Source organism: Hippocampus guttulatus, chromosome 3 (genome assembly GCF_054856545.1).
Source record: "Hippocampus guttulatus isolate MCC_2025c chromosome 3, RoL_Hgut_1.0, whole genome shotgun sequence".
Taxonomy (NCBI): Eukaryota; Metazoa; Chordata; class Actinopteri; order Syngnathiformes; family Syngnathidae; genus Hippocampus; species Hippocampus guttulatus.
In genome coordinates this window covers 24912501-24925861 of record NC_141263.1, presented here as the reverse complement: position 1 = coordinate 24925861, position 13361 = coordinate 24912501, and the positions used below count along the sequence as shown (strand labels likewise).

At 40.8% G+C, this 13361-nt stretch overlaps 2 protein-coding genes across 6 annotated transcripts in view; one reads left to right on the top strand and one right to left on the bottom strand.

Annotated features, from left to right (window-relative positions):
* itfg1 (integrin alpha FG-GAP repeat containing 1) overlaps window positions 1-9529 on the bottom strand; it is an 83719-nt gene extending 74190 nt beyond the window's left edge. Inside the window, exons 1-6 of the mRNA XM_086107638.1 lie at window positions 9294-9529; window positions 9110-9194; window positions 7902-8032; window positions 7756-7813; window positions 7578-7655; window positions 6953-7047 (exon numbers count right to left, since the gene is read on the bottom strand). Of these exons, the coding sequence (XP_085963764.1) occupies window positions 6953-7047; window positions 7578-7655; window positions 7756-7813; window positions 7902-8032; window positions 9110-9194; window positions 9294-9471 (625 nt within the window). The 5' untranslated portion in view covers window positions 9472-9529. The remainder of the gene's footprint in view (window positions 1-6952; window positions 7048-7577; window positions 7656-7755; window positions 7814-7901; window positions 8033-9109; window positions 9195-9293) is intronic.
* A 472-nt stretch (window positions 9530-10001) lies between these two features.
* The window catches only part of phkb (phosphorylase kinase, beta), a 52176-nt gene continuing 48816 nt past the window's right edge, over window positions 10002-13361 (top strand). For 3 of the 5 annotated variants that reach the window (XM_086107633.1, XM_086107634.1, XM_086107630.1), the window contains exon 1: window positions 10005-10075. In XM_086107633.1, the coding sequence (XP_085963759.1) occupies window positions 10012-10075 (64 nt within the window). In that variant the 5' untranslated portion in view covers window positions 10005-10011. The other 2 variants (XM_086107631.1, XM_086107632.1) reach the window with 2 other exon arrangements.

Here is a 13361-nt window from a genome sequence, read left to right as displayed (position 1 = left end):
TATCGCCCATGACTTGGTTATCTGTTCATGCCTAAATCAGATTTTCTTGACTAGCTGTGACTTTGTGTTGCTCTGAAAACAAACAAAAAAAATAAAAATAAAACAGCACATTGGAAGCCCAAAGCATCGCTTAAGATGGATTTACACAGTAAGGTTCAATTAAGATCTTTTTTTTTTTTTTTGTGGGAGGGGTAGAACTATTTTAGAAATAATCTACAGTAAAGCACAGTTTTAGGTCAGAAATGACAAATTGTCATTAAGTGACATCCCTGACTTACGATTATTATTATTTTTATTTTTTTAAATAATTCCCGAGAATAAAAATCAACTATGGTGTTCTGATGACAGTTTTATGCTGCTGATTCTGATATTGATCATCCATGACTGATATCTTCTAATATCAAATCCAGTAAGGAACAATCACAATTGACAATTGATGAATATGCCGATTATTTTTTTCAATAAATTGATGAATCGGATTGAACAAAAAAGGTTTAATTTCCATTGTATTTTTGTCCCACCTCCCGAAAGACGTGCCATCGAGCTCTTGGCAGCAGCATGCAATGATTAGGCGCCGTTTGTCCAACGACATATGCTGATCACATACTTTTCCACGCAAATTGGCGGATCATGAAGTTCAACTTTAAAAATACCCAAAACTAGGCCATGAGAACACTTTGAGATGAATTCGTCAATGCATCTTCAGACTCTCCCTCTGAAAGTAAATGTTTTACAGATTATTGATTTGTGGGAAATAAGAGATTGCTTTTTACTGTATTCCTCCAGGGCGTAAATACAGCCATGTGGTGTACAAACACACTCTAGCCCTTTGAGGTTGCTCTGAAGACAGTCGCTTGATCTCCTTGCTCCATTACGGGGGAACAAATGTCACCTTGGCATGTTGCCTTTGTGTGTCTGAGCTAGGTTGACAGTAATGAGACCGCGCGAGCTGACCGAAAGCGCCGACATGGCGTATAGTTGTGCGATGCACGTCCTCGGTGCTCATCTGTCTGCATCGACTGGCTTCGTCTTTAAGCCTACCCCCTTGACCGCCGGGCCGAATCTTGGTGGGGGTCGGCCTCTGGCATTCTGGAGGAAATGTCACAGCCTGAAACTTTTCTCGTCTCACGACGGAGACAGGAATGGGGATTTTAAGGCTGATCCAAACATACAGTACACGGTAAATTATACTCTTCACAATTAGTGAAGCACACAAAATCTGTTTTGGCTGTTTTTTTTCTCCACTGAGTTTATTTCCGAATTCATTTCCAGCAAGCTGTAGGATAAGTTCAGTTTGTTACACTGTTAAGATTCGGAACCCGAAATGTCTTTTTTTTTCAGTATACTTTTTTGTTAGGTTGACCCGTCGCAGGTTCTCAACTGTAACAGTAGATCATTGACGACAGGCAAGAAAGTATAGCAAGCAATGAATGTTTGTGTTGAAGGATTGGAGGGTGGGGTGGGAGGTGGCGCAAAAATAACATGATCAAAAAAGCTTTTCACGGAGAACACCGCTGCATGCACTCTGTCTCCGCTCAATTTTTCACACTTTTGTGTCGCACAGACCTGCCACTCTTTGTCACGCTCTCAACTCAGCGATTCATTTTCGGGCCTTTGTGAAGCATACCACCGTACCATTATCCCACTGCGCTTCTTTTTCAATTTACCAGAGCGAGTGAACGAAAAGGTAGAGAAGCACCTCATAAGATGGTGGCCTGCAGTAGGTTAAAGATGCCATTTTGGTTCTGTCCTGGTAACATTTTTAAAAAGGGGCGATTGGATATATTGATACGTCTTTAGATGAATGGACACACATTTTGCTGAAAACTTGCAGTGGCATGCAGGGCCGTCCTCCCCAGGAGGCATGGACCTGTACAGGCTTGGCCCAATGATATGTGACCCTGTCCTTCTGCTGAGGGAACCAGCAGACTGTGAAACAAGATTTTCAAAAACTTGGCCATGGCCCACAAAGCTGAGTTACTTTGAGGTCAGCGGGGGCAGGGGAGAAACTTTAAAAAAAAAAAATGTATTAGCTTCAATCACGATTTCGCGCCAGCTGACAATGCCGTTGTCGCGTCTTTATTAATGCAGTGAAATACAACATCCATTTCCGCCCACCCTAAAATCTGACTCAGATTGAGAGGAATAATAAAATTCATTTCAGAGACTTGTCCACCCCCCCCACCCCCACGTGATTCTATGTGTAACATTGTCTTTTCAGTGTGAAGGTGATGCATTTCCTATAAATAGCTCGGCTCTTTGATTTGTATACAGTATGCTACTCGCACATTGATTTGACTTTTGTTCACTCAACACGCCATGAGTGAAACTGCCTTTGATAGCTATCATAATTGAAGCTTCAATGTGCGGTACCAGCAGCCAACCAGAAAAGACAATAAAAAAAATCCTGTTCATTGTTTCAAGTTTTTCAGTTATTCCACAAAAACTGTTTTGTAAAAGTAAACTGAAGTTTCAGTTAGTTAATCATTTTTAACAACACTATATGACGTAAAAAGCTGTAAAACTACATTCCCGAAAAATGATTGCAATAAACCACAAATTGTTGAGACAGACAATGCACCAGTTGGAGACAGACACAATAGGTGACTGGATGAAAAGAGATTACATTTTGGCACCTTCAGCCCCCCTACCGGGCCAATCATCTCACTCACCATTATTCACTCAGCCACATCTTTGGAGACGTCACATCCGTTAGGACATGGTGGCCCATCCACCAGCCGGTCAAATAAACAATCTGGCCCACTTGGAGTAACACTGCCTTCACGAGTAAATGGTTTCAAAATTAGTCTTCATGCATTTCTGAGCTGACTGCAAGCAATTTTTGAGATTATTGTGGGTTATTGAAATCCAGCTTTATGCATGACTGCAAAATGGCTTGGTCGCCCAGAGGAAAAAAAAAAACCCTAGCCGAGAAATGGTAATAACAAGGAGAACGGAGCTGTGATATTCCCAGCAGACATAATCTCCTAAAACCATTACAGGGGAACAACATAGGATAGGTGCAGTAGCTACAGGGAGAGGATTACGGGCCGGCGGGCACGTGCATGCACGCAAGCACAAACTACAGCGAGGGTCATACAGTATGTTTGTGTGTAAACACAAAGTGCTTACAGAGATACTAGAACAACCATTGCAAAGCCAGATTTTACACGCTGGATGGAATATCTTGTGTGGGTTTGAGAGCGAGAGAGAGAGTGAGAGAGAGAGTGAGAGGGCATACAGCACATCTGTTTGGTGCTGCTGCACTCTGAATCTATTTGTGTAAACTCATTATATTTTCAGATACCATACATGCACCCTAGTGAGACAGCAGTAAATAAACACTTGGCTTGCATCAAAATCTTAAAATAGAGTGGATTACTTGCATTGTGCTCATCTTGCCAAATAATTTTGTGAAAAATACAAATATAATCGATCCAATCATTTTCTGCACCGTCTATCCTCATTCGTTATTGATATAATACATTTATATTCATTCATGTATATTCATATTAATATGATCTTCGCCCTGTTATGACAGCCATGTCCTCTCAATCTTGTGTTGATTGGTGAAACTGGTGTGAGGGTCTAATTTTTTCTTCACTTTTCAGAAAGTGCTCCTGCATTCAAAAAACTGCAAAAATGGGTACAATTTCGGGCATGTTGAGGGCCCCAAAGAGACAATTTATGCTTGGGGGCTAAAAACAGCACATCACGATGAATTTGTAGAAGGTGTTTTAGCAGGTAAAGTTAGTGGTAACTTTATGGAGTAAATTGTTCTTTTTTTGTCCCCTCACTGCACTGTCATCCACTAACAACACTTTTGTTGGAACTCCAAGGTTAATAATCAAATAATAATTGCATCGAGTAACACGCCACGCTTCGAGTCAGCCAAAGATTTCAACATGAGTAACACGGACGGACGGGTATGCAATGGAAAGGGACAGCCTCAAAGTTAAAAAATGAGTACCTGCTCAAAAAAACTATCGACTTGTTGACGGCTTCGTAAAGGTCAATGAACTCCTGGTGCGGTACAGTGTATCGACTCTCATTATAAAAAACCCCAGCAGACTCCAGGACAGTAACAATAGTCAACAATGCACAAGGGTTGCTCATGAACATAAGGAATCCAAAACTGACACAACCTACGATTCAAAAGGCCTCACAAATGTAAAATGAACCACCATGTAATCAATGTTATTTGCTGTCCATCTAAACTTGTTCCCTGCAAGCTGCTGCACCCCCAAAACGTTTGCGGTGAGTTTGCTGAGATGATATGGACATCCCCATGGTCCCTCACCTTTTGTTGCTTTTCCGTAATATGGGCTTGCATCAGATATTTGTGTGAAACAGTCACCTACCGACAGTCACTGCTAATTGGAAGCATCACGACAAAAGCCCATGTGTTTCATAGCATTTGGACCTTCTCTTTCTCTCTGTCTCTCTTTGTCTCTATTATTATTATTGATTTTTATTTTTTCTAATCAAGGTGCCACTCAGATTATGGTTATGGGTCATCGCCGCCAGTTGCCCATTGCTGACTTCGCTCTTTACGGAACATGTTTTAAACACTGCAAGCTTGTAGTGCCCTTGGGAGAGGACCCGAAGTTCAGCACCCTAAACTATGCGGAACTGATTAACAAACCATGAGTTCCGTGAAGGAATCATCTCAAAGCATCATGCACTCCTGATTTACATAATGCAATGCCACAACCCCAAAACAGAATGGCTAGAATTAATCTCCATAGAGTATTAAAAAAAAAAAAAAAGGCAATCCACAGGATTAGCTAAATGTGGCTCAAGATTTAGCCACATCGATGCACACGATGTTGTGGCTAACTGGACTCAAGTGTGGCTCCAAGATATTTATATTGTTTAGCCATGTTGGATGAGTGGTTTCATGGCCCGGTGCCAATCAGGCCTGTTGTTTTCTTCATCTGTCAGTTTGGTATCAACACTAAAGACTTCCTATTTTGTGCCACCTAAAGTTCTGACAATTAAATTGTCAATAAGAACACAACCGCCCTCAAAGTATCTCTGATATTTGCCGGCAAGCTGGACTTGACACACAGGTCCCCCACTAATCACTCGCTTATGTTTTTGACTCATTTCCCAAATTAAACGGAATACAAAGGGAACATGGCAGAAACTGAACACGGAAACAAACGAATGCTACAAGCAAATTGTACTCATACAGAGATTCCTTCTTCTGGGCTGTGGTACGTTCTAAAACAAACTAATTGATGCAAAAACACAATCTGTGCCAAAGTGCATTAAATATAAACCACAAACCTTTGCTGGAAGGCTCGCAGCAAGCGACAAAAAAAAAAAAAAGAGCAAAGACTTATCGACTTCCATTAATTCCTGAAACAGATTAGAAATGAATTAAAACGTGCGCAGGTTAAACTGTGACCGCCCTCGGTCTAAAAACCATGCGCCGCAAAACGATACCCGCGGTGCATATGGCACCGCTAAATCCTTCGTGATTACCTAAAACATGGGGATTAGTTTCCAGAGTGTTGAAAAACCCTCATTAAGTATGAGTGACAGCGTCGCAGTTTGCTGGCCGAGAGACAGGAGAGCAGAACCAACGCAAAGTGATTTCTCCATTCAATGGTGGAGAAAATGGCAAATTTACTTCACGCTTCGTAAAACTCCAACATTACAAATAAATAGATAGACAAATAAATAAATAAATCTATTTTCCAGTCATGCATTTGCCTGCTATTCTGCTGTTCAAAAAGGGATACGCTCCGCTTTAATGCAGTTCCAGCCAGAATTCTGTGAAAAGTATAAAATACCAATCTCATGAACACTGATATTGATTGATATCAGCAGCCAACAGACAAAACAATAACAAAGAAAAAGCACCACTCACATGTATGGTTAAATAATATATGTACGTGCTCTGGGAGAAATGTATTATTTTAGACATGAATGTTCTGTTTTGGTTAAGCCTACTGGAGAAAGACTGAGTAATACTTAAAAAGTTTTACAAACAATTATTCTGTTGAAAATATGCGAATATCTTCTTGATGAGTTTGTGATGAGTCAGTCCGCCAGTTTTGGCGCATGTAGAATATTTGGACTCGGATTTGCAATCATCTAAATTAGCTCGCATTCAATTGACAAGGCACCATAGCAATTGCCCAAGGCTATTGTGTTATATATTTTTTTCCTCCCTTCCCTGAACAGAGGAGCTGAGAAGCTTCTGTGGTTCAGTTGTACAATTGCGATGAGTCATCGCTTTTGTCAGATTCGATTTTCATGCTCTGATATGCAACAAAATACAAAATAAGTGGTTTTCTCATCTTGGTGCGCTTCTTTCTGCCTCCACATAATTTTTTTTCGAGCAGCACGAAGTTAAATAAGGGAGACAAAATATGAGTTTATTAGTCTCTCTATTTAACCAAATCTATTCGTTCCCACATGGAATATATTGGCTAAAGGGCAACAAGTGCAACTGCCTGGCAAGCGAGAAACACACCATATGGCAACTCGGGAAACAAACAGTTGAGCTCAGTCTCTGGCACCGCATGATTACCGGCCGTGACATATTATTTCATTAAAAAAAAAAAAATTTGATTAATTATAAACTGTGACTGTTGCACGTTTAAAAAAAAAAAGTCCAAATATTGATGTTACAGTTTGCTTAAAACACAACACTTTATATGTGTTGAGGTAAACGGAAAGCAAGACTGACAATTTATTAGCAGACTCCCGTAGTTCACCGAATGTTCAGCCCGACACACAAAACACAAAATATGCACGTTTTAAATCTGGCAGCGATTAAGCAGCAAAGCCTGCTTGTTTCCAACAAGGGTACAAAGTCAACCTGCTGTTTGAATGCCATTTTACACAAGCACCGATGTCACTAATATGCATTTAACCAGCTTGCGAATCACTCACGGTTAACTCATCGGATAACATTGACATCTTGTCTGAAACTTACCGGCGGTTAAGTCCTTGTTGAGATCGATGAAGGCGTTAGCGTGAGGGATGCGCATGTTGACGGGCGAACTCAGTGCGCTCTGGCACACCGGATCTCTAAAAAAAAAGAGGCCAGTGTTTACATTTTTTAAATTATGCATTATTCAACATCCCTAGAAATTCACAATGTTCCATCACTGGTGAACTGCTTTTGGAACAGGCCCGTGGGCTGCTCATGTGGTCCTCGGGGTCCAGCTGGTGCACACGGACCCTGCCTTGGTGACCACTGGGATGTCTTTTTCTGACCGGTGCTCACTGGGGCAAACTGGATAATTTACCGCAACGCCCCTGATGATCTCTTGCACCCCGGTGGGAAGCAACTGATCTAGATTGGCAATGTCAACTCGTGCAATTTTCCCACCGACGCTCTCTTGTGTGGGTCGAGCAAGGTGTCAAAGTAACGATTATTATGAGTCACCATGAAAAGATGAAATGTTTTCTTCTGTACACACTTGTTGAAAATGTTTAAAATGTGACTTAAGTGGTAATTTGCATATTTGATGAAGAAGATTTTGTTTCTCCAACATTCCAGTCATTATTACCGGTCATTGGAGTACCATTATTAAGATGATGTAAACATATATCACCTATTGGTCAGAGAGCAAAATTCTGTGGTCGACGGGTCCGTGACTCCAAATATATCCGGTATCATGTCACCGTTGAAACTGCAACAAAATATCAAATTGTCAGCCGAAAAAACATGGTACTTGAGATTGAATCGGAATAATGTGAGCGGAAACACGATTTAATGTCATTCATACTTACTCCATCACCAGAGGTTGATCCCTGAAGGTTTTATTCAGTTTGAGCCAACCGGTCATATCTGCAGAGAGCCAAACACACTTTTTATCTTATTCCTCAGCAAAACGTAGGGGCCTCTTCCTCAGCCCAAGACCTTTGCATACACATACCTAATGTCTGGTTGTCCCCCCAAAAGATGAAAACCGAGGACGCCATTAGGTTAATCTGAGCCGTGAGGAGAACGTCCATCTGGGAATCTCCATCGTAGTCACCAGGCACCACACTGGTGAGGATCGTGTCACTGTACACACATTAAAAGGGAATTCGTATGGAAATGTGACTTTTTTTTTTTAACGACAAATAATATCTCAAGTGCCTATCCACCAATCCAGTGAAACATTAACATTCACTTTTATGAACTTCCCCTTTCCAAAAGTTGCATTATTGAGCCCGTCTGAAGTTTGGGGCGAATTGCAATGCCACATTTTGACTAATTAACACAATCCCACACTGAGTTTCTCCACCCACAACTTCACAGCTAGGCTGTCTGATGATTCCAAGCAACAGACAGAGTCCAACTTCCAACTCTACAACAGCATGTCACATCAAACCCAAAGTAAGGAGAGCGGAAGCATTTTATCCACAGATAACTGTGCTCTTTTTGTAATGCCCTATGGTGCCCAAATGCTTTGCTCCTTCTAAGGCTCCATGATAAGAGAGAAGTAGCCGGTTGTGGCAACCAACTGATAGCTGGCTTGTTTGATGGGACTTAGCAGTGTGATGAAAGATTCCTGAGGAGATCTGACAGACAAGCGAGGCTCCTTGGAAAAGGCAGGGTGGTAAACTTATCAAGATGATTAAGATAACCTTTATTTGTCCCACACTGGGGAAATTTGCATGCACATGCAGAAAAGGGGTGAGATCACCGTGGCTGTGGTGGATGGTACCAGCTGATCAGTTGATAACCGGTAGCTGCTCCATGTGAGCCACAGTCAGTGCCCACCTAAAGATGAATGCATGCTAATATGCATTTTACAAATGAGAGTACCTATATATCGCTCCGTCAAATGGTTCACAGGAAAGCAGGATCTGGTATTTTTAAGGATTGAGGAACATGCAATTGTCCTCTTATTTCCGGTTCATTTTTTTCATAAATCAGATCATATATCTTACATTTAAAGTGTGAAGCTGTAAGACTAATTTGTGCTTTCGTATCATGGTCTGGGGTTATTTGGGTTTTAAACCCTGTCCATTCCCAGGGGTCAGTGTCCAGGACCTGGCACGAATCACAAGGGTTCATTGTTACACAAATGGAATCTTTCCTGGTTACAATGAAAGTGAGATAACATAACGAGAGCGCCAATGAAAGCACACTTACCTTGGCAAGATTCCTTTTGATATGAGCACCTTGGGCTTGAAGTAAGGTGCTTTGGAGTCTGCTAAAAAGATTACCAGCTCGGACTCTAAAGTAAAACCGAGTAAAAGATAAGTAAATGAAAATGCAAACGTATGAAACATAATATTTCTTGAGAGCGTGCCATTATGACAGCGAGTGAACCTACGTTCTCTGATGATGAAGATGTCTGTCTGCTTGTCGGCGTTAAAGTCTCCGAACGCCGCCAACGTACCGTTGTTTTCGGCGCCGAACAGGTCGGTCGTTACATCCTGGAGGGCAAGCGTGTGGTGCCAGGCTACAAATTGGAACAAAAAACCCCAAACATTCCAATTTGAAGGGTACATCTTGCAGGTAACAGTGTGCCGTCTGACAACAACGGCGATCGTTATTCGTCACGCCGCTTTACGGCAGGAAGGAAATAGAAGCGTTTTTGCATTTAACAAGGCATGACACGGAGAAAAGGGTGCAATATAATAGTTTGTGATTTTATTTCTTGCAGTAAATAACTGAAATACATGTATTAAGTCCCTGTAATGAGGTAAAACTGTGCTGTATTTTCACTTCCGTGTTTACGCTAGTGTCGTGCTTGGATTGTTGACAGTGACAGCAGCAGCAAAGAAACGGTATTACTATCAGCCAAACCGGATGTACTAGATTTAATTTCAAAATATATATTACAATCATTAATCGTAATTCAATTTTATTGCAAATCACAAGCAAAATCCATACCAAATAGTATAATTTAAACGTATTACTTTTAATTAACTGTTATTTTGATTTAACATGCTTATATTTCTGGGGACGAGGGTGCGCGCTACTTATTTTGAAAGTGCATACTAGAGGTTTTTCTATATACACTTTCAAACTTGAGTTCTTTTGCAACCATGGCGAGTTTGGCTGATGTCGGTTGGAAACTGCTGGAATTTAAAGCCCGGTCGAAAAGATCAGGTCAGATTTACCATTTTAACCTCGTTTTTTAATTACGAGTTTCCACTTTCTTTTCTGTGTCTGCGTGCCGGTGACTTGTATTAACTCGGGGGTGGTTGAATTTGGAGTGGATACGCTGACTGGCCCCAAACGTCAAAAGGTCAGAGGTTTAAAATGTGCAGCATTTGGGGAGGGTTATTTTGAGACTCTGTCACTGCAGCCATAGCTAAATGAGCCTGGCTTCAAATACGTCTTCGGTGCATGTTGATGCATCTTGAGGAACAGGGAGATTTTGCAACAAAACCACCAACAGGCAGACACATACTACTCCAAGTGACTGTCCCCCTGTTGTAGTAACAAACACCACTTCGCACCAATTCCTCTTGAATTGAAATATGATAAGGGTAGTCGTCATGCATGTTGTTGCTTCTTGAGGAACAGGAAGATTTTGCAATGAAAGTCATAAATAGCAAAATGCTACAGACTATGTCAAACCACTGTTGCACCTGCTTTCTGTACAAGAGACAAGAACAATAAATAAACATATACATGATTTAATATACAGCAACAGTCTGCCAAACATGTTAATTTTTCCACTCAATTTTCCCTAAATGTGCTAATATTCCATCTGCTGGGTTGAAATTGGGGTTGACAGTAAGAACATGCAAGACAATCCAACAGCTCTTCAGGAAGCAAATATTCCTTCACTCTTGCAATAATCCCCTCAAATGAGTCAGAATGTGATGCCATTGCAGAACTGTTACATTGTAAACCTTTGAATTAGAAGAATATTGAATGCAAATTGTTTGAAAATTACGTGATAGGGATGTGACATGTTCCCCCCCCCCCATCATCACTCCATTAGGATTGTTCGATAATTTGTTGCATGCATTCCTTATGCTAACATCATAATCATGTTAATTCAATGTTAATTCATGCATGTGTCCAAATCCTAATGTGTGCAACTAACTGCTTCCTGCTGTATAGATTTGTGATTTAGCTGAGCGAAAGACAAAGAGAGAGAGGGACCTTAATTTCACCTTTTGAAAATGGCTGGGATAAAGCGGCCTCATCAGAAAGTCCAAAGACTGGGTAAGTAGCAGCAGGTTTAGAGGAATGAATCCAATCATATAATTCACGGGAGACATGGCATAGTTCAATCAACTTTGTCAACAGCAACTTTGTCATGTTGACTGAAGTACTGGGACACATTCCACCTCCGTAAGTGAAGGTAAAAGTGCAGTTCTTACTCTATTATTCTACGATTAAAGGAGACATATTCTGGAATTTGAGGAGTTTATCTAGAAATCGTTGGGGCTTTGGAGCTCTTGTGTGCCCATCAGGTGTGGAAATTAATAAGTACACGAAAGCTTTTGTCGCCTGACTACTTCCCACAAGGTGACTATGAGCGAGACATCTTGAATTTTGATGGTTGGTGATGCAACAGTATGGCTAATTTGCATAATCTTGCCCCACATTAAGTATAACCCATGATTTGCCAGCCTGGCTGGTGGACATTTGCCATTTTCAAGACACAGCTGAACCGACACTCTCTGACAACCTATCATTGTGAGAGCCAAAAGGTAAGCAGAGCTGCACTGAGTTTTCAGTGTAATGCATGAAGTGTTGCCTCCATGACAGACAATTGTTTTTATTGTCTTTACGGAAATTTCCTTTTTCTCCCTCCACACTGTGCACTCCACTTTGTGAGTAGAAACCACTCACATCGCTCCCGCTCTTTATCTCGTCATGGTTATAAAAGTCAGTCTTGCCTTCCAAATGTGAAGTTAACATCATGTCTCCTTTAAGAATTTACCCCAGATTGATTGATTGATTGAAATGAATGGACCAGGAGGTGTGTCCTGATACTTTTGTCCATACGGCGTTGGTACGATAATTAATGACAATGTGTTTGATGTGATGATGTGATCGAACGTTTGAGACTGTTAGAACTGTTCCGCGGTGAACACCAAGGCGGTCAAGTGCAGTGAAAACGCTTTTGCAGTTGTTGTCCTTTTTCTACTACAACACAGACTGCCCTCTGTAAAGTTGACATTTAAATAAATAAATGAAAAAATCTGCTGTAATTTCTACATTGATCAGAAATAAGTAGGGAGAGGAAATTAATTAGATAATTGACAGAAGTCCGTTTCTTTTTATCAAAGTGCAGCATCAGTTCTACTTTTTTTTTAAATGAAAAAACAAATGATGAAAAAAAAAGCATTGCTACGCTGTGTTTTCAGAGGCTGTCACCGTTCCCCCACATTTCTTTACTTAAAATCCAAATCCAAAAATACACATGTTGTTTCACAAACTGAACTTGTCTTTAAAACGCATAAAAGTGACCGTCATAGAATGGTGAATTTCGTCACGGGATTGTAGGTGAGCAGGTCATCATGAATAATTTCATGTTAGAAAGTAAAATTTGAGTGTTGAGCTTCACATCTACACTTTCTTTATCCTTCCTCCTTTGTCCTCATCACCCGAAACTTTTAATATGATGGCAATTATGCTAATTTCAGCGGGAATGTGAAATGTTCACTACCTTGTGGTGTTGACACGAGGTCAGTTCTATTAAAATGCAAATCACCAGGACAGCCAGACGAGTCTGAAGATGCAGGGGTAAAAAGTCAGACTTGAGGGGAATTCCCGCAGTCTTCTACCGCTCGTGGACCACATAAAGTACTAAATCTTAGAATGTCTCACCTTACTTTTTTTTCTATTAGTAGTCACTGGAAGTGAAAAATTGTGATTGAAAAAATAAATAAATAATGCACTGCGAAAGAGAGAATTCAATTTTCCCACAAGAAATAATGGAAAGAGCGAAAACAAATGACAGAGTCTGGCCCATCGTAAAAGCTTTTATAACTGTGCTGGCAATCACAAAAGTAATATTCTCTTAACTGTCACACAAGTGTAAAAATAACTAGAGTCAAGCGCTCATTCCTAACTTAGTAGTCATGTTGACAGACTCGCTTCGACACGCAGCTGGGCTCTGGTACCAACCATTTGGAGAGAGGTTGGACTCTCTTCCATTCCGGAGAGAGGCGCAGAGCAGGCGCAGGCAAACTGATTGGCTCCCAACTTGTTGCTTGTATGTTGGGATTCACATCAGTGGATGAGGTCCGTTTGTACAAATTACATTTAATAATATTAGAATATTAGCTAGCTAGATATATACTGTAGCTAGCTAGTTAGATAGCTAAATAGGTAGCTATAGAATCTATAATACTGCCCGTGTTTGCATTTTTAAATCATAATTTCTACTAGCAAATCATAATCCTAGCACTGGCGGGCTACTGGTGTG